The sequence below is a fragment of the Aquarana catesbeiana genome, linkage group LG03 (genome assembly GCF_042186555.1).
Source record: "Aquarana catesbeiana isolate 2022-GZ linkage group LG03, ASM4218655v1, whole genome shotgun sequence".
In the NCBI taxonomy this organism is placed as follows: Eukaryota; Metazoa; Chordata; class Amphibia; order Anura; family Ranidae; genus Aquarana; species Aquarana catesbeiana.
The window spans coordinates 630,129,120-630,151,808 of NC_133326.1; the positions used below are offsets into that span (position 1 = coordinate 630,129,120).

The 22,689-nt window shown below is 44.3% G+C and overlaps 1 protein-coding gene across 2 annotated transcripts in view; it reads left to right on the top strand.

Moving 5' to 3' along the window:
* Positions 1-22,689, top strand: part of LOC141133218 (adhesion G protein-coupled receptor E3-like) — a 199,580-nt gene that overhangs the window by 132,757 nt on the left and 44,134 nt on the right. For both annotated transcript variants that reach the window (XM_073622455.1, XM_073622456.1), the window contains exon 12: positions 16,653-16,847. In XM_073622455.1, coding sequence (XP_073478556.1) covers positions 16,653-16,847 — 195 coding nt within the window. The remainder of the gene's footprint in view (positions 1-16,652; positions 16,848-22,689) is intronic.

Below are 22,689 nucleotides of genomic sequence, written 5' to 3' on the forward strand. Positions count from 1 at the left end.
CCCTGAAAACTTTAATGGAAGGGGCGGTGGGACCAGGGGGTTAAAAAGTGAGGGGTTTGAAAGCCCTGAATGGACTATATGTGAACTCACTTCTACTTTTGGTCTCGTTGGATTGGAAATGATGTATCTCTGTACATTCAGTTTGCGTACATATTTTTGTATGTCTATGAAAGTACTGAATTTATTCAGTTTCTTAGGAGGGGCGAACTTTAAGCCCTTTTCCAAGGTTTGTAAAGTCCAATTTACTTGTCAACTACCAAGTATACATTTTATTTAGTCCCACAGTTTTAATTTTAATTTTGATCCCGATTTTAAGCGGTTTTGAGGACCTATTGGTCATTAATGAATACTTTATGGTTCTCGGACCTGTGAATATTAACAACAGTTTTATTCCCTGTATGGGCCTTTTTTTCTGTTCACTGTATTTTGCATGCTCATATGTTGGGCATGTTTTATGTCCACGTGTCATTTTCTCATAATGTAACCCTTTCATATAGGGGTGTTATCCTCCATTGTTACATCACTGTTATTTATATGTATACTAATACTTATTATTGCACCAATTTTATCAGCGATCTTGTTATATTGAATAGGAGTGTAACATATTCTATTACCACTTTATTTGTCAGAAATTCTTTTAGAATTATTCATGATGTTTAGGTTATTGTTCAGCAATGTTTACGCCATGTTAGATTTAATATTCGCCGTTCTCAAGGTGATTGCCCCCTTATTTCCATTGAGAGGGTTGGACCACATTTGCGTTCCAAGCCTTCCGATTTTTTCCCTCTTCCCTTTTTCCACTTACGCCCACCGGTCTTACCATAGTGAGGCGTGGTCCGCATATGCGTTCCACAGCTTTTGTCATATCCGGCGGCCTTTTGAGCAACGTCACACGTTTATAGCATGATCCCTGATTGGATGCCACGGTTTAGCCCTATTCTGTCGGTGATTGGCTTTAGGGCCGTGACGTATTTTAGTGATTGCGGTGCGCCCCGACCCGGCGTCTGGTTGGTGGGGGACGGTCACCTGTCAATGATGTTGTCGGGTTAGTGGTGATGCTGCCTTTAGCTCCATTCTATTGGCTCTACCACCTCGAGGCTTGGTTATGTGCCGCTCCTATGGCCATTGTGATTGGCCCATTACAAACAATGACGCCATCTTCCCGTGACCCGGACGTGGCGATATACATGGCGTCAACAGGTGCTGTTACTTTCTAATCATATGATTATAGATATATACAGGCATTAGTGGCAGACAGTCATATACCCCAGCCGAAGTCCTAGTGGACGAAACGCGTCGGGTTGCTATGCCTGTCTTGCCACAACTGAACTAAGCGCTTTTTTATATTCACCCTATACCTGGTCTCGATTTCTGTTTTCATGAGCCAGAGTATGTTTTATTGTGTCTCTTTTTTTTAATAAAGCCCTGAAAAGCTGATTTACACTATGGGGAAATTTTCTTTTTGATCCCTATTTATTTGAGGGCCTATACCCACCACACGGAGCCAGATCTTTGGTGAGCAGTTTTGTACCTTTATTATGGATGTTGGGAGCCGGTGAGACCAAAGAAGGTCGGTTGGTGAGTGCTGCAGTTTTCCATCACCTCCAGCTGCTGTGGATAAAGTGCCGCCTTTCCTGCTCTATCGTAAGCCTGTCTGACTCCCAAGCCGCTGGCCGGGGAGTCCACCATTGCTGGTAAGGGTATTTTTGCCTGTCCCTTTCTGCATACAAGTTTGGATACCTTATCCTGTTGATGCCATCCCCGGATTCAAGGGTCCCATACTATTAATCCTGGTCATTGCTTTTTTCTTCGGCTAAGTCCCCAGATGTTTGCCTATATACCCATCTTGGACTTCTAGCTATATCAATATCTCATGTGTTGATGTACTGCATGCTCTAGTTACGGTAGCAATACCATCATCGTAATTTCATTTGTCCACTTTTTGGTATCATCACTTATTAATGTTTGTAGCACTATTCTGTTCTAGTAATTCAACACTACTATTGGTTCACCGATTTCCCTATATATGGAACTGTTCTTTTCCTGTTATATGGAACTAGAGTCAGTTATTGTAGGGTATACTTCACTTATTACCCCTTCTTTCTCGTCACTTTCATATTCTCAACTGATACCACCATTTTTCAGATATTTATTTCTGTTAGTGCTAAGTAATAACATATACAGGATTAGTCCTGCGTTTCACTAAATACTTTATTGCGCACAATTGCCTTCCAGATGGACATTCAGGTTGGCTCTGCCCAATAACGAACATACACAGTATTTCCCTTTTTGTGTTCTAGCGCCACACTTTTTTATGTTATTTTATCACAATTTGTCTGATTGTTGTGTTGGCTGCTCTTCTCATTTTTTGGGTTGGCACATTATTATTTTAGATTTTTTGAGATTTTATAGACACATATAGTGCTGCCTTCCATACATCACTCTGTGTAATCTATATTTAAACTATGGATGTATTTGACTACTGTACCAATCGTTCAGTGAATACTCTTTTGAAAAGGACACTGAAATAGGGGGTCTGTTCCTAAGATTGTAGAATCTCATGGTATCTGAGCTCCATCTGGACTGGGATATAGTCTTTTTGGAGCAGTACTCTAAGGAACGTATGGTTCCTAGAGGACTAAGGTGGAATGTGTATCCACAACAAGGGGACTCGGAACTAGAACCCCGGTTTCGATATTTCAATGAGGCAGGGATCTCCCTCTTGAAATTTTTAGTAGACAAAAAAAGAGCAAGAATGTAGGGCTGCGCATCTTCACTGGTCTCACGATTCGATTCGATTACGATTATCTGGTCAACGATTCGATTCGATTCAATTCCGCGATGCATCACGATGCATCACGATTACCGACGAGCTCCCACTTACGCTTGGGCCGCCTAGGTGGCCCTTCCACCCTGCAATCTTCTGGGACACATCACAGTTCCCAAAAGATTGCCCGGCTATGCAGGACAGCGCAGTGAGACATGCGCACCCGGCTGTGAAGCTGCAAGCTGTCACAGCCGGATGCCCACAGTAGTATTGCCAGTGCTGTGGACAGGCGGGGGAGAGAAGGGAGGGTTTGGGTGGCCACGTCGCTGGATTGTGGGACAGGTGAGTGTCTTTTTATTAAAAGTCAGAAGATACACTTTTTTTGTAGCTGCTGACTTCTAATAAACAAAAAATTGACTGGAACTCCGCTTTGAATTAAAAATAACCTCACTCCCTTAAAAAGTGCAGTAATCCGGTGCACTACAGGGTACAGACATTCACACACACACGGCTGCTGGGAGGTCAAAAGGGAAAGAATCCACAGATGACAAACAGCCCTGTGAAGTTCCCTGTACTGTCTCTGTGCTGACCAGTGGCGGCTGGTGCTCAAAATTTTTTTGGGGGGCGCAAACAAACTGAAAAATACTGAACCTCCCCCGTCAAACGCAGCCATCTGTGCCCATCAAACGCAGCCACTTGTGCCCGTCAAACGCAGCCACCTGTGCCCATCAAACGCAGCCACCTGTGCCCATCAAATGCAGCCACCTGTGCCCAAACGCAGCCACCTGTGCCCATCAAATGCAGCCACCTGTGCCCAAACGCAGCCACTTGTGCTCAAGCCACTTGTGCCCGCCAAACTCAACCACCTGTGCCAAAACGCAGCCACCTGTGCCCAAACTCAGCCACCTGTGCCCAAACGCAGCCACCTGTGCCCAAACGCAGCCACTTGTGACCGCCAAACTCAGCCACCTGTGCCAAAACTCAGCCACTTGTGCCCAAACTTAGCCACTTGTGCCAAAATGCAGCCACCTGTGCCCAAACGCAGCCACTTGTGCCCAAACGCAGCCACTTGTGCCCGCCAAACTCAGCCACCTGTGCCCAAACGCAGCCACCTGTGCCCAAACGCAGCCACTTGTGCCCGCCAAACTCAGCCACCTGTGCCCAAACGCAGCCACCTGTGCCCAAACGCAGCCACTTGTGCCCGCCAAACTCAGCCACCTGTGCCCAAACGCAGCCACCTGTGCCCAAACGCAGCCACTTGTGCCCGCCAAACTCAGCCACCTGTGCCCAAACGCAGCCACCTGTGCCCAAACGCAGCCACTTGTGCCCGCCAAACTCAGCCACCTGTGCCCAAACGCAGCCACCTGTGCCCAAACTCAGCCACCTGTGCCCATTAAATGCAGCCATCACTGACCCCCCACAATTACTTTCTTTTAATAAATATATTACAATGGATGCTGTGCCCCCGCTGTATGTGCTTTTAAAAAACGATGTCACTTCATACCAAATTTCGCCGGTATACGATCATGTGACTCCCGGCCGTCCCGCCCCTATCCGCTCTCCTATTCCCTCTCCGCTCTCCGCTCACGTGTCTCCTGAGTCCTGACGTCAGCGGGGAATTCTCAGTCCCGCCCGCTGACTATAGTTATCGTATCAGAAGAGAGGCGGGCGGGACTGAGAAATCCCGCTGACGTCAGGATTTAGGAGAAGGAAGCGGAGAGCGAAGAGGAGAGCGGAGAGGGGCGGGGCGGGCCGGGAGTCACATGATCGTATACCAGCGAAGTTCGGTATGAAGTGACATTGTTTTTTAAAAAGCACATACAGCGGGGGCACTGCATCAATTGTAACACATTTATTAAAATAAAGACGTTTTAAAAATTTACACGAGCGCTTTCCCGGGAGGGGCGGGGCTACTAATGACGTCACCGAACATCGATTTTCGGGTTTTTATACATCGATGCCGCATCGGGGACACCCGAATCGCGATGCATCGATGCAACGATTAATTTCAGCACCCCTACAAGAATGGTGGCTATAGACAAAGAGATCAAGGAGATTAAAGAGAAATTGGTTTCCTTTAGAGCTTCTTCTGAATATGCCACACATTCGACATCTTTAAGAAATCACCTAGAGTAGGAAGAGAAGGATCAAAAGACCAAAAAACAAAAAAAGTATACCAGGGATGTTAATGATTACAAAAACGGTTGTGTTTTCTCTTGGCAAAATAAGGATGAGGGACCTGCTGTCTCTGATATGAGTGCATGTCAAATGGACGTATCAGAACAGCAGTATCACCAATCCCAACTACCCCCACCAAAAAGGGGAGGAACAACAGACTATAGAGCTGTTGATTACCATCAACCTGCCCCCCCCAATACTCCAAAACCCCATTGGAAGGGACCCCCAGCCAATTCCAGAGGCAGAGATAAAGGCGGGAGAGGCAGAGGTAGAGGACAGAGAGATAAGTCTTCCAATTATGACCACCATAGGTTCACACCAAGAAGAGAAAACCACCAAGATAGAAACAATGAACAATATGAACATTACTATCCACAGAGAACACCTGTACATACGTACAATAGATATTCCCCCTTAAGGGAAGAAAGATCACGTGAGAATTACAATTCTTACCATCCCTATAGAGAGACTGATTCCAGTTATTACAATAGATCACCTTTTAACTATAATCAACAACAACCGGGCCCCTCTAATCATGGAGATTTTCCCAAAGAACCAGAAAGATACAAACGAGCTATAGACGTAAACGTGGGACTAGAGGGGGGAGGCGTGCCCGAAAAAAGAAAACGTGTTTAAAAGACAGTGGGATACTTAATCTTAGTAAAGCTGATCTTTCGGAGGCGGAACTTTCAGTCTTGGAAAAGGGCTTAAAGTTCGCCCCTCCTAAGAAACTGAATAAATTCAGTACTTTCATAGACATACAAAAATATGTGCGCAAACTGAATGTACAGAGATACATCATTTCCAATCCAACGAGACCAAAAGTAGAAGTGAGATCACATATAGTCCATTCAGGGCTTTCAAACCCCTCACTTTTTAACCCCCCTGGTCCCACCGCCCCTTCCATTAAAGTTTTCAGGGATCTTGTTTTACAGGATTTAGATAAATTACCCATCAAAAGGTCTTTTAGTAACCCCACTCTTAAAATTGGACTCAAAAAACTTTGCGAACGCAAGGATTTAATCATCCGACCCGCGGATAAGGGGGGCGGGATAGTCGTTTTAGATATAAACGATTATCATTTAGAAATGACCAGAATCTTGAGCGACACAGAGACATATTCAAGGATCTACACTAATCCCACAATTCCTTATAAGAGATCACTTACTGACTTGGTTGATACTGGGTTCCAACTAGGTATTCTAAACAATAAAGAAAAAAGCTATTTGAATCCAGTTGTTCCCAGAATCCCGGTAATATATTATTTACCAAAAATTCATAAAAGTATCACTCAACCCCCTGGTCACCCTATCATTGGTGGCATCGACTCTATTACTTCCCGCATAGGGAAATATATAGATTTTTTCTTGCAACCAATTGTACAATCTATACCATCATATTTAAGGGATACTAAGGACACCATTGCCAAGTTGAACAGCATTACTTATAGCAAGGATCTTCTCTTAGTTACAGCTGACGTCACGTCACTATATACTTCCATACCTCACAATGTGGGTTTTGAGGCAGTCGAGCTCTTTTTATCTAGAGAGGAGTCCATCCCCCGAACCCAACAGAGATTCATCACGGACCTGTTGAGGTTCGCGACCAAACACAACTACTTTTGGTACAATGGGGACTTTTTTATTCAACAAAAAGGAGTGGCAATGTGCGCTAAGTTCGCCTCAAGCCTGGCCAACATTTTTATGGCCCGTTAGGAGGAGGATGTCGTCTATGCCCTCGATCCCCCAGAGCTAGTTCTCTGGGCTAGGTACATAGACGACATCCTCCTCCTGTGGAGAGGAAGTGTCGAGTCTTTGCATGCCTTCCTGTTTACGTTAAATGATAATGACATTGGAATCGAGCTGAAGTATGAGGTCAGCTCTTCCACTATCCATTTTTTGGATTTAGAGATATTAGCAGTTGACAACCGTTTAGAAACCAAAACGTTTTTCAAACCAACCGACCGGAATGGGTACATTCCGGTCAACAGTTGCCATCACGCCACTTGGCTGAAATCGGTACCACGTAGCCAGTTCACGTGGATTAGACGCAACTGTAGTAACCTCTCAGACTATTTCCATCAGGCACAGATTCTAAGGTCTAGATTTGTCAATAAAGGCTATGACTCTGTAGAAATCGACGATGAAATCAATAATATCGCCTTAATTAGCAGAGAATCTTTGTTAGTGGGACAACCTAAAGGTGTTCCAGATAATAAACACAAATGGTCCCTCCTGACAAATTTCTCTGTACAACATAAACAGATTAAGGAGATTGTATCGAGACACTGGAGGGTCCTAAAAAATGACCCGGTATTGGGCCCTGTTCTCCCAGAACGAGGTGGGGTTATTTATAGAGGGGCCCCATCTATCAAAAGTCAGATTGCTCCCAACACCATTGACCCCCCCGTGATTCGGTCTTTCTTTCAAAACATGAAAGGGTTTTTCCCCTGTCGACGTTGTAACGTGTGTTTACATAATGTCTGTGGACGGAGAAAAACTGAGACGTTCGTCTCCACCTCCACAGGAACAGAATATCAGATTAAACATTTTTTGACATGTGAAACTAGATACGTGGTCTATCTGATCACGTGTCCATGCAAAAAACAATATGTGGGTCGCACTATACGTACATTTTCTGTGAGAGGTAATGAGCACATAGCTAACATAAAAAAGGGCCTCACAAACCACAGTGTTCCTAAACACTATTTGCATTGCCATAACCAGAATCCAAAGGGAACTCAATTCCAAGTTATTGATAAATTCATCCCACATTGGAGGGGTGAGTCTCTTAAAAGGGGCGTGTCAAAATTAGAGACATTCTGGATACACCAATTAAAATGCTATTCGCCATTTGGTCTCAATATTGATTGGGACATAAATGCCTTTATCAATCAGTCTTAATATAGATCCCTATTTTGTCTCTGTGTCTTGGGTCTTTAAGATCAGCCGCCTAATGTCTTTGTGATTAGCCGCCTAGTGCATATAAATATGTTCATTATTCGGTTTGTAAAGTCCAATTTACTTGTCAACTACCAAGTATACATTTTATTTAGTCCCACAGTTTTAATTTTAATTTTGATCCCAATTTTAAGGGGTTTTGAGGACCTATTGGTCATTAATGAATACTTTATGGTTCTCGGACCTGTGAATATTAACAACAGTTTTATTCCCTGTATGGGCCTTTTTTTCTGTTTACTGTATTTTGCATGCTCATATGTTGGGCATGTTTTATGTCCACGTGTCATTTTCTCATAATGTAACCCTTTCATATAGGGGTGTTATCCTCCATTGTTACATCACTGTTATTTATATGTATACTAATACTTATTATTGCACCAATTTTATCAGCGATCTTGTTATATTGAATAGGAGTGTAACATATTCTATTACCACTTTATTTGTCAGAATTTTTTTTAGAATTATTCATGATGTTTAGGTTATTGTTCAGCAATGTTTACGCCATGTTAGATTTAATATTTGCCGTTCTCAAGGTGATTGCCCCCTTATTTCCATTGAGAGGGTTGGACCGCATTTGCGTTCCAAGCCTTCCGATTTTTTTCCTCTTCCCTTTTTCCACTTACGCCCACCGGTCTTACCATAATGAGGCGTGGTCCGCATATGCGTTCAACAGCTTTTGTCATATCCGGCTGCCTTTTGAGCGATGTCACACGTTTATAGCCTGATCCCTGATTGGATCCCACGGTTTAGCCCTATTCTGTCGGTGATTGGCTATAGGGCCGTGACGTATTTTAGTGATTGCGGTGCGCCCCGACCCGGCGTCTGGTTGGTGGGGGGCGGTCACCTGACAATGATGTTGTCGGGTTAGTGGTGATGCTGCCTTTAGCTCCACTCTATTGGCTCTACCACCTCGAGGCTTGGTTATGTCCCGCTCCTATGGCCATTGTGATTGGCCCATTACAAACAATGACGACATCTTCCCGTGACCCGGAAGTGGCGATATACATGGCGTCAACAGGTGCTGTTACTTTCTAATCATATGATTATAGATATATACAGGCATTAGTGGCAGTCATATACCCCAGTCGAAGTCCTAGCGGACGAAACGCGTCGGGTTGCTATGCCTGTCTTGCCACAACTGAACTAAGCGCTTTTTTATATTCACCCTATACCTGGTCTCGATTTCTGTTTTCATGAGCCAGAGTATGTTTTATTGTGTCTCTTTTTTTTAATAAAGTCCTGAAAAGCTGATTTACACTTTGGGGAAGTTTTCTTTTTGATCCCTATTTATTTGAGGGCCTATACCCACCACACGGAGCCAGATCTTTGGTGAGCAGTTTTGTACCTTTATTATGGATGTTGGGAGCCGGTGAGACCAAAGAAGGTCGGTTGGTGAGTGCTGCAGTTTTCCATCACCTCCAGCTGCTGTGGATAAAGTGCCGCCTTTCCTGCTCTATCGTAAGCCTGTCTGACTCCCAAGCCGCTGGCCGGGGAGTCCACCATTGCTGGTAAGGGTATTTTTGCCTGTCCCTTTCTGCATACAAGTTTGGATACCTTATCCTGTTGATGCCATCCCCGGATTCAAGGGTCCCATACTATTAATCCTGGTCATTGCTGTTTTCTTTGGCTAAGTCCCCAGATGTTTGCCTATATACCCATCTTGGACTTCTAGCTATATCAATATCTCATGTGTTGATGTACTGCATGCTCTAGTTACGGTAGCAATACCATCATCGTAATTTCATTTGTCTACTTTTTGGTATCATCACTTATTAATGTTTGTAGCACTATTCTGTTCTAGTAATTCAACACTACTATTGGTTCACCGATTTCCCTATATATGGAACTGTTCTTTTCCCATTATATGGAACTAGAGTCAGTTATTGTAGGGTATACTTCACTTATTACTCCTTCTTTCTCGTCATTTTCATATTCTCAACTGATACCACCATTTTGCAGATATTTATTTCTGTTAGTGCTAAGTAATAACATATACAGGATTAGTCCTGCGTTTCACTAAATACTTTATTGCGCACAATTGCCTTCCAGATGGACATTCAGGTTGGCTCTGCCCAATAACGAACATACACAGTATTTCCCTTTTTGTGTTCTAGCGCCACACTTTTTTATGTTATTTTATCACAATTTGTCTGATTGTTGTGTTGGCTGCTGTTCACATTTTTTGGGTTGGCGCATTATTATTTTAGATTTTTTTATGTTTATCCATTTCCCAGATCCAGTCCCCAGGGTAGGAGGGTTGGGCCGGACCCAACAAGAGGCTATCAACTTATGGCCGTAAAAAGTGATCTTATAATGGCCACTACCTGATCATGTTCCAGATTGTTGGGATTCAGAGTTAATCACATCTATTACATCTCCAAAACAGGTGAATAAAAAAGCCAGGAAATTGAGCACATCTTGATTTTTCGGGATTATCCTTCCTACCTATCCTATGCAGCAGTTCTGGGGACCTATGCAAGATGAAGAGTTGAGTGACTCTACGAGTTGGAGACAGCGAGACCAACTGAACTTTCTTCATTACTTGACCCCCTATGTATGCTAGAGCCACGTAAATATCCAACTACCATTTCTGTCTACATAGTATAGGAAATTTAAGAAGCAAATTAGATAGCAATCGCGTGTAAACATTGTAAATGAGGCCCTTTGTGTTATTAGCTTAGACTACAGTGTCCAAGATGGGAGTTACAAAAAAAGAGCCGTTCAGGACCAAACCGTGGAATTTCAGAGCATGTCTTAGTTGTAGGTACTGGAAAAACCAACTCCGATCCAGACTGTGGTCCCTACGGAGCCACTGATATGGTCTCTGTCCCTACCTGAACTCCCACCCAACCAACCACTGCAGGGTGTAACACACAAAATCCAGCAGGGGCTGTATCTAGATTCTGTGGATAAAGATGGCTGCTCAAATCTTGAGAGAGCTCTGTGTCCAACCATACACAAGCTCCACCAAGATGACTACTGGGACAAGTCAGTCCTCTGTAGGGTCTCTTTAGCACCAGATGTAAGCAGCAATCATGTGATCATTGTAAGTGAGTGAATAATCTGTGAATTGCCGCCTCACTTTCCATGCTGACATCCACTCGAGTAGACACCTCTACTCTTTAACAAGGGGGCCCCCAGATCCCACCCCCCCATGTGAACCTGCCGTTACAATGGGCGGGGTCTCATGGTGACGTGGCTATATAAGAACTGGCAGATAGCGGAGCTGACAAAAAGATGGGAGGAGGACCAGGTCGGCGGCAGAGAAGACAGCAGCAGTGGAGAAGACAACAGAACCAGAGAAGACCGACGGAAGAAGACCGGAGGGAGAAAACCAGAGGAAGATTTCTAGTAAAAGACTTGTCAAAACCTTCTCTTGTTTTTATTTACACTGCACTGCCTTTTTTTGGGGTGAATGGGTAGGGGTACAATGTACCCTATACTCATTCACATAGGGGTGGCCTGGATCTGGGGGCCAGATTTTGATAAGCCCTCTGCCCACAGACCCCAACAACCACCGCCCAGGGTTGTCAAGAAGAGGTCCTTGTCCCCATCAACCTGGGGACAAGGCGCTTTGGGGTGGGGGGCCGCAGAGCCTCCCCCTGCCCCAAAGCACCCACACCCCCAATGTTGAGTGTGTGTGACCTTGTATGGTTCAGGAGGGGGGCGCTCACTCATCCTCCCCTTTCCTGACCAGCGCGAAGGGTCTGGTATGGTCTTGAGGGGGGACCCCACACCATTTTTTTACATTTTAGCGTGGGGTTACCTTTCAAGATCCATACCAGACTCAGAGCCTGGTATGGATCTTGAAGGGGACCCCCACGCTGTTTTTTATTTGGCATGGGGTTCCCCTTCAAGATCTGACTTGGATGTCAAATCAATAGGCTGAAAGTCGGATCAGTTAAAGGGTTTGTAACCCTACATTATGATTTGCTGCCAGCCCCCCTATTTCCTGCATTGTGTAATTGTTTGTTAAAGTCAAAGCCTCTAAATACCTTTTTGTGATGTATCTTCAGGCCGGTCATGTAACTCCCGCATATTCTAATACTCCTATCCAGGGCTACAGCAGGAGGGGTCGAGATCTCCCTCTGACGTAGGTCACGTGACCGCAGCGCTGGCTGTTCAACTCCTCCCGCTGTAGCCCTGGATCAGAGTAGGAGAACGGCCGAGAGTCACATGAGCGGCCTGAAGATACATCACAAAAAGGTATTTAGAGGCTTTGTTTCTAACAAACAATTACACAGTGCAGGATGGCAGCTTAAAAGAGAGGGGCTGGCAGCGAATTCTTTAAAAGTATTTTTTTTTGCTAACAGCATCGGGGGGGGGGGGGGGTGGGGTACTGAGACAGCTCACACAGACTCCTGAACTGACAGGCAGGGAGGGGAGGGGGAGAGGATGGGGAAGAGCAGAGAGTAGAGCTGCAGATGATGGAGGCATGTAAACTGACCATGGTATCAGGGCTCAGCAGCCGTGGTCAGCTTCCAGAGGGGCAGGTTAGACAGCACAAGCACTGTGCTGTTTAACCTGATATAAAGTACAAATTTAAAGTTATCCCTTGCAGTCAAGCTGGGCCTGCACTGCAATGGTTAATTACTTGTTTTGTCTAGGGGAGAGGAGAAACCCTTTTTTACCTACCTGATCCTCTGCTCCCCTAGCAGTTGCCGCTCCCTCACACTCCGGCGGTGGACTTTCCCTTGGTGTAAACATGTCCAGTGCAGGGCTATGGACTCTGAAAAGAAAAGAAAAAAGGGAGACCCAGGAATCTTAGATGTCTGTACCAATTTGTATTTGTCATGGAGTGGAAAACAAAGGTTCCTTCACATAGGCTGCCCATGGTTACCAAGTGTCATGGAACCCCGTCTCACTCTGCTTGAGTTCTTCCATCAGTACACTGCATCCTCCAGTCTGGACCTTCAGATATCAGATATTACAGCCCATATATTGTAATAACCAGGCAAGACTATCTCAGTTACAAAACTGCAACATGGAATTCTTTAATGGACAAGAAATACAGGCTTTTATACATTTGAGAAGAACATTCCCCCCTCCTGATCAAATTACCCTAATACAACTGTAACCAGAAACATAAATTATCATGAGCTAATTAAGTAATTATTTAACCAGCCTAGGTTATTTAGAGGCCTGATCTTTCAGGGCAGACTTGCCGTCTTTTAGCTCAGAAGACACAACACACATTATCATAAATATAAACACAGAACACCTTTACACAATAGCATGAGCTCCCGGAATTAGCAGAATGTCCGGCTCCAGAGGCCAAGGTGACCAGCTCTTTCAATTAACATGTATAGTTCAGAATCAAACAAACCAGGAATAGTCTTTGTATATTTCCTGGGAGATATTTTGGATAAATATTACTGCTCCATTTTAAGTAATCCAAGCAACATTCTTAATGTCCATTATTTTCTCGGGTACCCTGTGCCCCTAATAGACACAGGGTAACTTAAACATAGGAGGTGCATGGGGAGCTAAAGCAAAGGTTTCCCAACCTCTCCAAGGGATTCTGGGTTCCACCAGCCCCCTGCCCAAAGTGACTCCCATTACACCAAGTTTGTTGAAATAATGCTTGTTTATCATTTACCACACTAGCAACCTTTTCATGAATTATAATACAGGACAAGTTAGGTGTCAAATGGATACAGTGGGAATTTTCCATGTCCCCGCAATGGTGATCTTGGCTGCCAGCAGTATAAAATAAACCAAACGCCGCATAGGGCATGGTAGTCCTACCGGGATATAATTTAGTAAAGCTATAGAAGGCTACTTCTGCCATTCTGCGATTGCTATACCCGTTGTTTTACGAATCGTGGAAAAGACTCTACTCCGATAATTTCTCATCCAAGGACACTCCCACCAGATGTGGAGCATGGTGTCTGATAAGGAACATCCTCTAAAACAATCTGCTGATGTGGATCAGTACATTCCAGCTAGGCGAGTAGGGACCAAGAACCACCCCGTCAAAACGTTTATACCGACCTGTATCAAAGAGACGTTCAGTATGCCTTATGCCTTTGTATGAGACTAGAAGCCTGAAATACCAGGTCTTCGGTTCCAGCGAAAAATCAAGATCCCTCTCCCAAGCCAGCATGTACGGATGTTTCAAATGTGAGGCGAGCAAGGATGCATAAGCCATGTAGATACCACCCCTGAAGCCCAGTTCTTTAGTACACCACTGTTCATAATATGTTAAGGATAGGGGCTATGCTGAGGATCAGAGGGTCCTTAAAAAATTAGCAATTTAGAAAAAACAAAACCGTTCAGAGGGAGACATCTCAAAGTGTCAGTACAATGAGACAAGGTGAGAGGACCTCTATGTGTGTAAAAGTGCTCTATACGATATAGACACTTGTCCGTCCACCATTTAAAAGCTTTAATGTCCATACATGGAGGGAAAGCTGAACTATGAAAGAGATGATCAAAGGGAGTAAAGTCAAATACTAACGCTGGATTGTTATACACACACGATCCCAAAGTGCAAAGGAATGAGATAATGTAGGCGCCATATTGTAAGGTCTAGCTTTAGGAGGATGCCACAAAAGTCAAGGAGTAGGACAAAATAGTCTGTCTTTCCATAGATACCCAGTCAGGGTATCTGAATAGATCACCGACAACTGCATTCGTTGAGCCACTTGATAGTATGCCCAGAGATCCGGGACACCCAGCTCTCCTTTAGATTTTGGTGTGTAAAGGGTAGTATGGGGCAGCCTATGGCCTTTAGGGCCCCAAAATAAGCTTAAGAGTTTTGCATTGAAAGAGTGTTAAATCAGATCCATTAAGAGGGACTGGTAGGGAATGAAACAAATAAAGTAATTTAGGTAGCAAGGTCATTTCGACCGCAAATATTCTCCCGAGCCACAAGATAGCGTGCATGGTCCACTTCGAAAGAAGGTCATCTAGACAGCGAAAAAAGGGGGGGGGGGTAACCGTGTATAAACATGAACAGAACGCAGTGAGAGGTGAGAGAAACTCCCAGGTACAGTCTCTATTGCAATGGCGAAAACCCTGATGAGTGCCTCATGCAATCCCAATGGGATCAGAATGATAACCTACCAGCTTAACCTTGGATGAGAGTACAAGGTTCCCATAAATCTGAAGAAAGCACGGTCCAAAACCCCAAGCATTTAGAACCCTAAACATGTATGCCCAGGAGATCAAATCAAAGGCCTTCTGCAGGTCTAATGATAACAGTCCTTCTTGCGGAGTTCCCCTTGCCCAAATGGCTTGCATAAGTAAAATAACATCAATGCCCTCCTGATCTGATCCGGTCCCTGTCTGCCAGGGATGAAGCCAACCTGGTCCTTATGCACGTAATGCTGAATGAAGGACGATAACCAATTTGCTAGCACTTTCTTAAAAAGTTTTTGATCATTATCTATAAGAGCAATATATTATATATATATATATATATTTATATATATATATATATATATATATATATATATATATATATGGGCAATATATTCCCCACATATTCGGGGTCCCTTATTTGATTTTGACACAGCTGAAATATGAGCCATATGAGAAGTAGGGTCCAGGGGAGCACTAACCTGCAAGGCATTATAGAACCGGGCCATGTGGGGGACAAAAAGGTCCTGAAATTTATTGTAATAAAGTGCCAGAAAGCCATTCATCTTTATTAAAGTTTTACTAAACCCACAACAGCAAAATAAGTCTGTATATGCCGCAAAGCATGCTTGTTATACTCACTGTGTGACCTAGGGAGTTAAACAGGCTGTTTGATCCTGTCTTCTCTGACTCTCCCCTTTTTTACTGTCCCCAATCCATCTGCTGATAGAATAGAGCCTTGGGGGCACTCTGTACATGTTCAGTTTCTTGTATTACTAGAAAGGTTTTTTTTGGGAGGGTGCATGTGATCAGCACTGTAGAGACAGAGGATCAGGGGTCATGCAGCTTTATAGAACAGTCAGAGGAGAATGAAACCTCCTCCTACAAGTTTTAACAAGTGCTCGGCTGGACACTGATAGAAGTCACAAGACTGCTACAGTATATACTGCTGATGAGAAAAGGTATTTAGCATTTTATATTTACTGAAATAATTGAATTTCCATGTTCTGTGTACTGTGGGAGACCAGATATAGTAAATGCAGGGCCCTGGGTTTAGTAAGACTTTAACAGCAAGATGAAAAGTATTTGGTCTCAGAAACCCTTCCAGCTTTAGTTTTAGTTTAATGGTACTAATCTGTATATGAAGGACAGTTTAGCTGCTAAGTCTAGAATATAATATACATTATTGAATGCATGGAAGACACTTAGGTTCATATTAAAGATTGGGCATACAGTATATGCTGGATGGGTGGAGCGTCCATATGCTTGCTATGACAGAAAAGGACTGAGTATTTTGAATGGGAGCCTCCGAATGCTTCTGATTATTTTGCACTGGATTTTGTCATCTGTTTTGGGATCCAAAAAATTCTACTCTCTGAAAGAACGAAGTTGCTGCTGAAATTTGTTTGGATTGAAAAAGTTTGCGTTTTTTACCTGTCTGTGCACTCTTGTTTCCATAAAACTAATTTCCAGTTTCTCTTGGACAGCAAATTAAAGGAATTTCCACAAACTAGTAGATGTCTTAACCCTCCCCTACTTATCCAAAATCTTAAATAAAATAAAAAAGGTTTTGACTTTACGCACACAATTGTGCTGCTCTGTATAAGTACCTTCTGTTTTCCTTTTCTCTTTTTTTAATACCTTTCTTGTCTGTTCTTTTACAGGATGATTTCATTCTCACAGTTATTACCTATGTTGGACTAAATGTGTCCCTTGTCTGCCTGCTACTTTCTCTTCTCACCTTCACCCTTTGTCGGTCTCTAAGAAGCGTTCACACCTCCGTCCTGACAGCAATTTGTGGATGTCTCTTCCTGGCACAGCTTCTTGTTCTTGTGGGTCTTGTTCAAACCGAGTATGAGGTAAGATCTAATTCAGTTTTTTCCTCAGACTTTTCATCTCTTTATCTACAATAAATATGCAACAACTTTCTAAAGGGAAAAAACTGCGCTTAGAAATTCTGATAGATAAATAAACACAAAATATAAAAGAAAAATCCAAACAATGATATAAGCCGCAACTCTACTGTGTCATATAGGCACAATAAACATAAACATATATGGAAACAGCCGCGCTAACAATTGAACCTTATAGTAGCAAATGCAGTGAAAAAGTGATTTATAATGTGTGAAAAAGCTCTAGGTATAAAGCCCAAAGAGATATTATAAGGGCGAAAACCTCTCGGTCTATGACTTAAGGTATAAAAATATGAGAATATTGTTAGGATAAAATCCTCTACATAGGTGACACAAGTTGCGAAAACGTGCAGACAACATCCACCCCCATGTGCAAAAGTCCACAGAAGACACCACCACCTTAAATGGAAAAAATGCCCGCTTACCAAAGTACACTATATTATCAAAAGTATTGGGACACCTGTCTTTACACGCAAATAAACTTTAATGGCATCCCAGTCTTAGTCCGTAGGGTTCAATATTGATTTGGCCCACCCTTTGCAGCTATATCAGCTTCAGCTCTTCTGGGAAGGCTGTCCACAAGGTTTAGGAGTGTGTCTATGGGAATGTCTGACCATTCTTTTAGAAGCGCATTTGTGAGGTTAGGCACTGATGTGGACGAGAAGGCCTGGCTCTCAGTCTCCACTCTAATTCATCCCAAAGGTGTACTATTGGGTTGAGTTCAGGACTCTGTGTAAGCCAGTCAAGTTCCTCCACCCCAAACTCGCTCATTCATGTCTTTATGGACCTTGCTTTGTGCACTGGTGTGCAGTCCTGTTGGAACTGGAAGGGGCCATTCCCAAACTGTCCCCACAAAGTTGGGAACATGAAATTGTCCAAAATGTCTTGGTATGCTGAAACCTTAAGAGTTCCCTTCACTGGAACTAAGGGGCCAAGCCCAACCCCTGAAAAACAACCCCACACCATAATTCCCCTCCACCAAATGATTTGGACCAGTGCACAAAGCAAGGTCCATAAAGACATGAATGAGCGAGTTTGAGTTAAAGAACTTGACTGGCCTGCACAGAGTCCTGACCTCAACCCGATAGGTCAACTTTGGGATGAATTAGAGCAGAGTCTGCGAGCCAGGTCTTCTCATCCACATCAGTGCCTGACCTCACAAATGCGCTTCTGGAAGAATGGTCAAACATTCTCATAGACACACTCCTAAACCTTGTGGACAGCCTTCCCAGAAGAGAGGAAGCTGTTATAGCTGCAAAGGGTTGGCCAACTCAATATTGAACCCTATGGACTAAGACTGGGATACTATTAAAGTTCATGTGTAAAGGCAGGCGTCCCAATACTTTTGGTAATATAGTGTATATTGGACCTTTATTCAAAAAGGTCAATAGGACTTTTGGTTGAATACCCTGCCAGGGCCTATCAAAGATCTTCCTATGTGGTTCCTTTGGACCACAATGGAAGTCATCCAATTGTATTCTCCATGTTATCATGCCCAAAACAGAAAATGCTCCACACAGTGTAAAATCTTAGTGACACAACCAGCCTCCAATCCTGTCTGCGTTAAAAACAGGGGTTTAGTTGGCACACAATTGCAAATACAAGTGTAAGCTGCAGAGCCACTTCATGCAGTGGCGTCACTAGGGTTGGTGTCACCCGGTGCCAAAAAAATTGGTGTCACCCCCCTCCACCAACTACCTCAGTACAGACCCCCCTCCACTAACTACAGACCCCACTCCATCAATATAGCCCCCCTCCCTCAGTACAGACCCCCTTCCATCAATATAGACCCCCCCCACTAAGTACAGACTCCCCTCCCTCAGTACAGACCCCCTCCATCAGTACAGACCCCCGCTCAGTGCAGACCCCCTTTCCTCAGTATAGACCCCCCACTAAGTACTGACCCCCTCCCTCAGTACAGACCTCCCATCAGTACAGAAACCCTCCCTCAGTACAGAGTCTGCAGACCCCCCTCCATCAGTATCAACCTCCCACCTCAGTGCAGACCGCCCCATCAGTACATACACCCCCCCCCAGTGCTGACCCCCATCAGTATAGAATCCCCCGTCAGTGCAGACTCCCCCATCAGTATAAAATCCCCCCCTCAGTGCAGAGCCCCCCATTAGTATAGAATCCCCCCTCAGTGCAGACCCCCCATTAGTATAGATTCCCCCCTCAGTGCAGAGCCCCCCATATGTATAGAATCCGACTCAGTGCAGAGCCCCCCATTAGTATAGAATCCCCCTCAGTGCAGAGCCCCCCATTAGTATAGAATCCCCCTCAGTGCAGAGCCCCCCATTAGTATAGAATCCCCCCAGTGCAGAGCCCCCCATTAGTATAGAATCCCCCCAGTGCAGAGCCCCCATTAGTATAGAATCCCCCCAGTGCAGAGCCCCCATTAGTATAGAATCCCCCAGTGCAGCGCCCCCCATTAGTATAGAATCCCCCTCAGTGCAGAGCCCCCATTAGTATAGAATCCCCCCAGTGCAGAGCCCCCCATTAGTATAGAATCCCCCTCAGTGCAGAGCCCCCATTAGTATAGAATCCCCCCAGTGCAGAGCCCCCATTAGTATAGAATCCCCCAGTGCAGCGCCCCCCATTAGTATAGAATCCCCCTGCACATGATGTCCACCCACATACTGTATGTAATGCATAAAGTTTATTACAGACCTCAGAACAGCGCGGACAGATGCACACAGCCGTGTGTGTCCCTCGGGCTCCTCCTGTGTGAAGTAAACAGAGAGGAGGGGGAGGCGGCTTCAGTCCGCTGTGCTGAGGGACACAGCACAAGCCGCAGCGGGCAGTGTAGCGGTGTGTGCCGCTACCTACGGGTGTCACCCCTCTGGCGGGTGTCACCCGGTGCGGCCCGCACCCCCCGCACCCACCTAACAACGCCACTGACTTCATGGCACCCCATGCAACAGCCAGATAGCTGTAAACTATGCCAACAATTCCAGTTTTTATTGCAACTCTTGCCTCTCCCCTGAAACTACTGCTGGATGACACATGGGAGATTATGTGGCTGGTGTTGCCAGAAAATGGGTAAGTATGTGTTTCTTTCTTCTACAGGATTGTTAGAATAAGGAGTTAGGAGGTGGGTGGAAGCAGTTTTAGGATTAGTTAGCTTTAGCTCAGAATTCCATTTTAACCTACCTGTGTCTACCCAAAGCAGAAAAATTATTTTGGTTGGGCTTTCCACTTCCAGTGTTAATTTTGACATCAAATCTCTATTTAGTTTTAGCATAGTCTTTTAATTAGAATGCCATTTTCATTTTAGTCTATTAAAATTTCCAGTACATTTTAGTCGACTAAAGACATTTTAGTCAACTAAGATCGAATGGGTTTAATTAAATTGTAATGCATTATTTAAGCATTTCTCTAGAATTTCCAAACTCACGCAGTAAAACTCTAATAACATGTTATTATTTATGGTATTGAACATGCACCACAGACACAGATTTAGCCGTTTTGATATATAATGTCTTTATAAATAAAACCAAGTTTTGTTACAAGAATATAGTTTTTTGAGAAACAGAAGTGCAACTTTAAAAATAAAGAAAAAACAAAAATTCAGTATTTTGCTTGCTAAAAATCAGAACTAAATCTGAATTGGATAGTGTATGGGGGAGCTATTTTAACCAACAGAAATAACAAGACAATAGTAATGCACTCACAAGCTTCAGTGTGAAACAAGTGTAGCACCCTCTACCAATAGGTAGGTGCTAGTATGGTTTTTACTAGTGACAGTCAGCACAGGCAAATTTAGGCAGGCCTATGCTGCAAGCTAGGCCTGTCTGTTTTGATCTGGAGGCTGGCAGTGGTCAGAGTAGCAGTGGGTGTGACCACCTGTGCTCTAGTTATGGGGCGCCTCCCCTGCTTCCAGAGAGAAGATTCTGGAAGAGGGGCTTGGCCTGGAACTGGAGTGGCAGGCAGCTTATGTGGGAGCCCTGAACAATCCCCATTTGGTATTGGTAGGGGGCGGGCCTCCTATATAAGCTGAGGTGATATGTCACTGGAGAGAGAATTCGGCTGAGTGAAGTGAGGAATGGAATGCTAGACAGCAGCAGGAGGACACCCCCATCTGGGGGGGGGGGCAGATGTACCGATCGCAGGAGGAGGCCCAGGGAGAGCTGTGAGGGAACTTTGCCTCTACACGGACATTGGCAATGTCTCTACCACCACACTTTCAGCGGTAGAGAACTCCTGGAGCAGAGGTCAAGTTCCACATCAAGGACTCAGGGCAGTGGAAGGTCGGTGAGTGTTACCACAGTGGAGGGCTGGATGTGCCAGGAAGTCTGTGAGGGAACTCTGCTTCTACACGGTCATTAGCAGAGTCTTCATCATACACACGGTGGATGATGGGGAGTCCAGTCCTGGATCAGAGAAGAGACTGTGGGGATCTGTGTCAAATCGATGTGGCCTGAGGGCACAGGATTTGCAAGTTGGGCTGGCTGGGAACAGTAGTCCACCACCTAAAGTAATGTTTTTAAACTACTAGGCCTCCAGGGAGAGGTTCTGCAGGCATCAGGCCTAGTAACAGCGAGCAACCAGAGCCTATTTAGGGACTTGTTCAGAGTGAGTCCTTATCCCTTAAAAGAAGAAGATGTGACATATTTTAATTCAGTACTGTAAGTTTCTGCAAGAGGAAACCAGTGGGTGTAAGAGGAAACAAGTTTGTGCAGGAGGAGAGTTCTAAGAAGTGATAGTCTGCGGAGGTTGAGCAGAGGAGGAATAACAGTCTGCATGGAGATGCAGGAGGAGATTCAAATTCAGAGTCAATGCACATACTCATCTTCTGATTCTAACTTTTGTATATATTGTAAATATGATGGCAATGATAGATCCTATGGGCATCCCATATTCCAAATCCCTTTTCAAGTTGTACCCCACAATAAAACAACAACAAAAAAAAAAAAAACAGCAAAAGACTGTTTATTGTCTCTGTAAGTGATGTATGAAGTCTGGCAGTGGGGTGAATTGGTGGATTGTTTGTTACTAGCGGCAACTACATCGCTAAACAAGCATAGAATTAGTTCAATGTGAAGCCGTCAGTAGGTGGAATAGTCCCGACTGGAGCCGCTGGGATTATGGAGAGGAAGTAGATGCCAATGATAAGAACTAGAGAAGCTGTCAGAGAACCACGCCTCCTTCATCAGCCTCCTCCTTCATCAGCTGATGAAGAAGGCAGGGTTTTGCCTCTGAAATAGTTTCTGATTGGCTACTAGCACCCAGGCTTTTGACAGCTCCATCTGAGAGTTCTTCCGAGGTTCCAGCGGTGGCTTTCTGACAGCTTCTCTGGATCTTATCACCGGCATCTACTGCCACTCCACGATCCCAGCGGCTCTAGTCGGGACTATTACCATTACTAAGGGCTTCACATTAAGCCAATTCTATGCCACACTGAAGCTTATGGGTTCATTACCATTGTTTTAATACATTTTATATGATAAAAAAACTTGCTGCACTATTGGTGGCCTGGTGCCTCTCTCTCCCCTTCCTTTACTATAATTCCCTCACATTTTAGTTCTGTTTTCTTTCGTTGACAAAAATTGACATTGATTTTCAGCAAATTTTGTCTAATTTTCCTCACTGAAAACATTCCTGTGACGAAAATATTTTCATTAACAAAATAAACACTGTCCAGCAGCTCACGTCCGTTTTTTTTTTTTTAACAGAGCATAGAAGGATTAGACCTTCTGCCAAGTTTTTTTGCAGATTTTATGCCTGCGTGGTAGATTCATCCCTTTGTGTATCTTGGTGACTAAGGACCAGTGTTAATTTTAGTCTT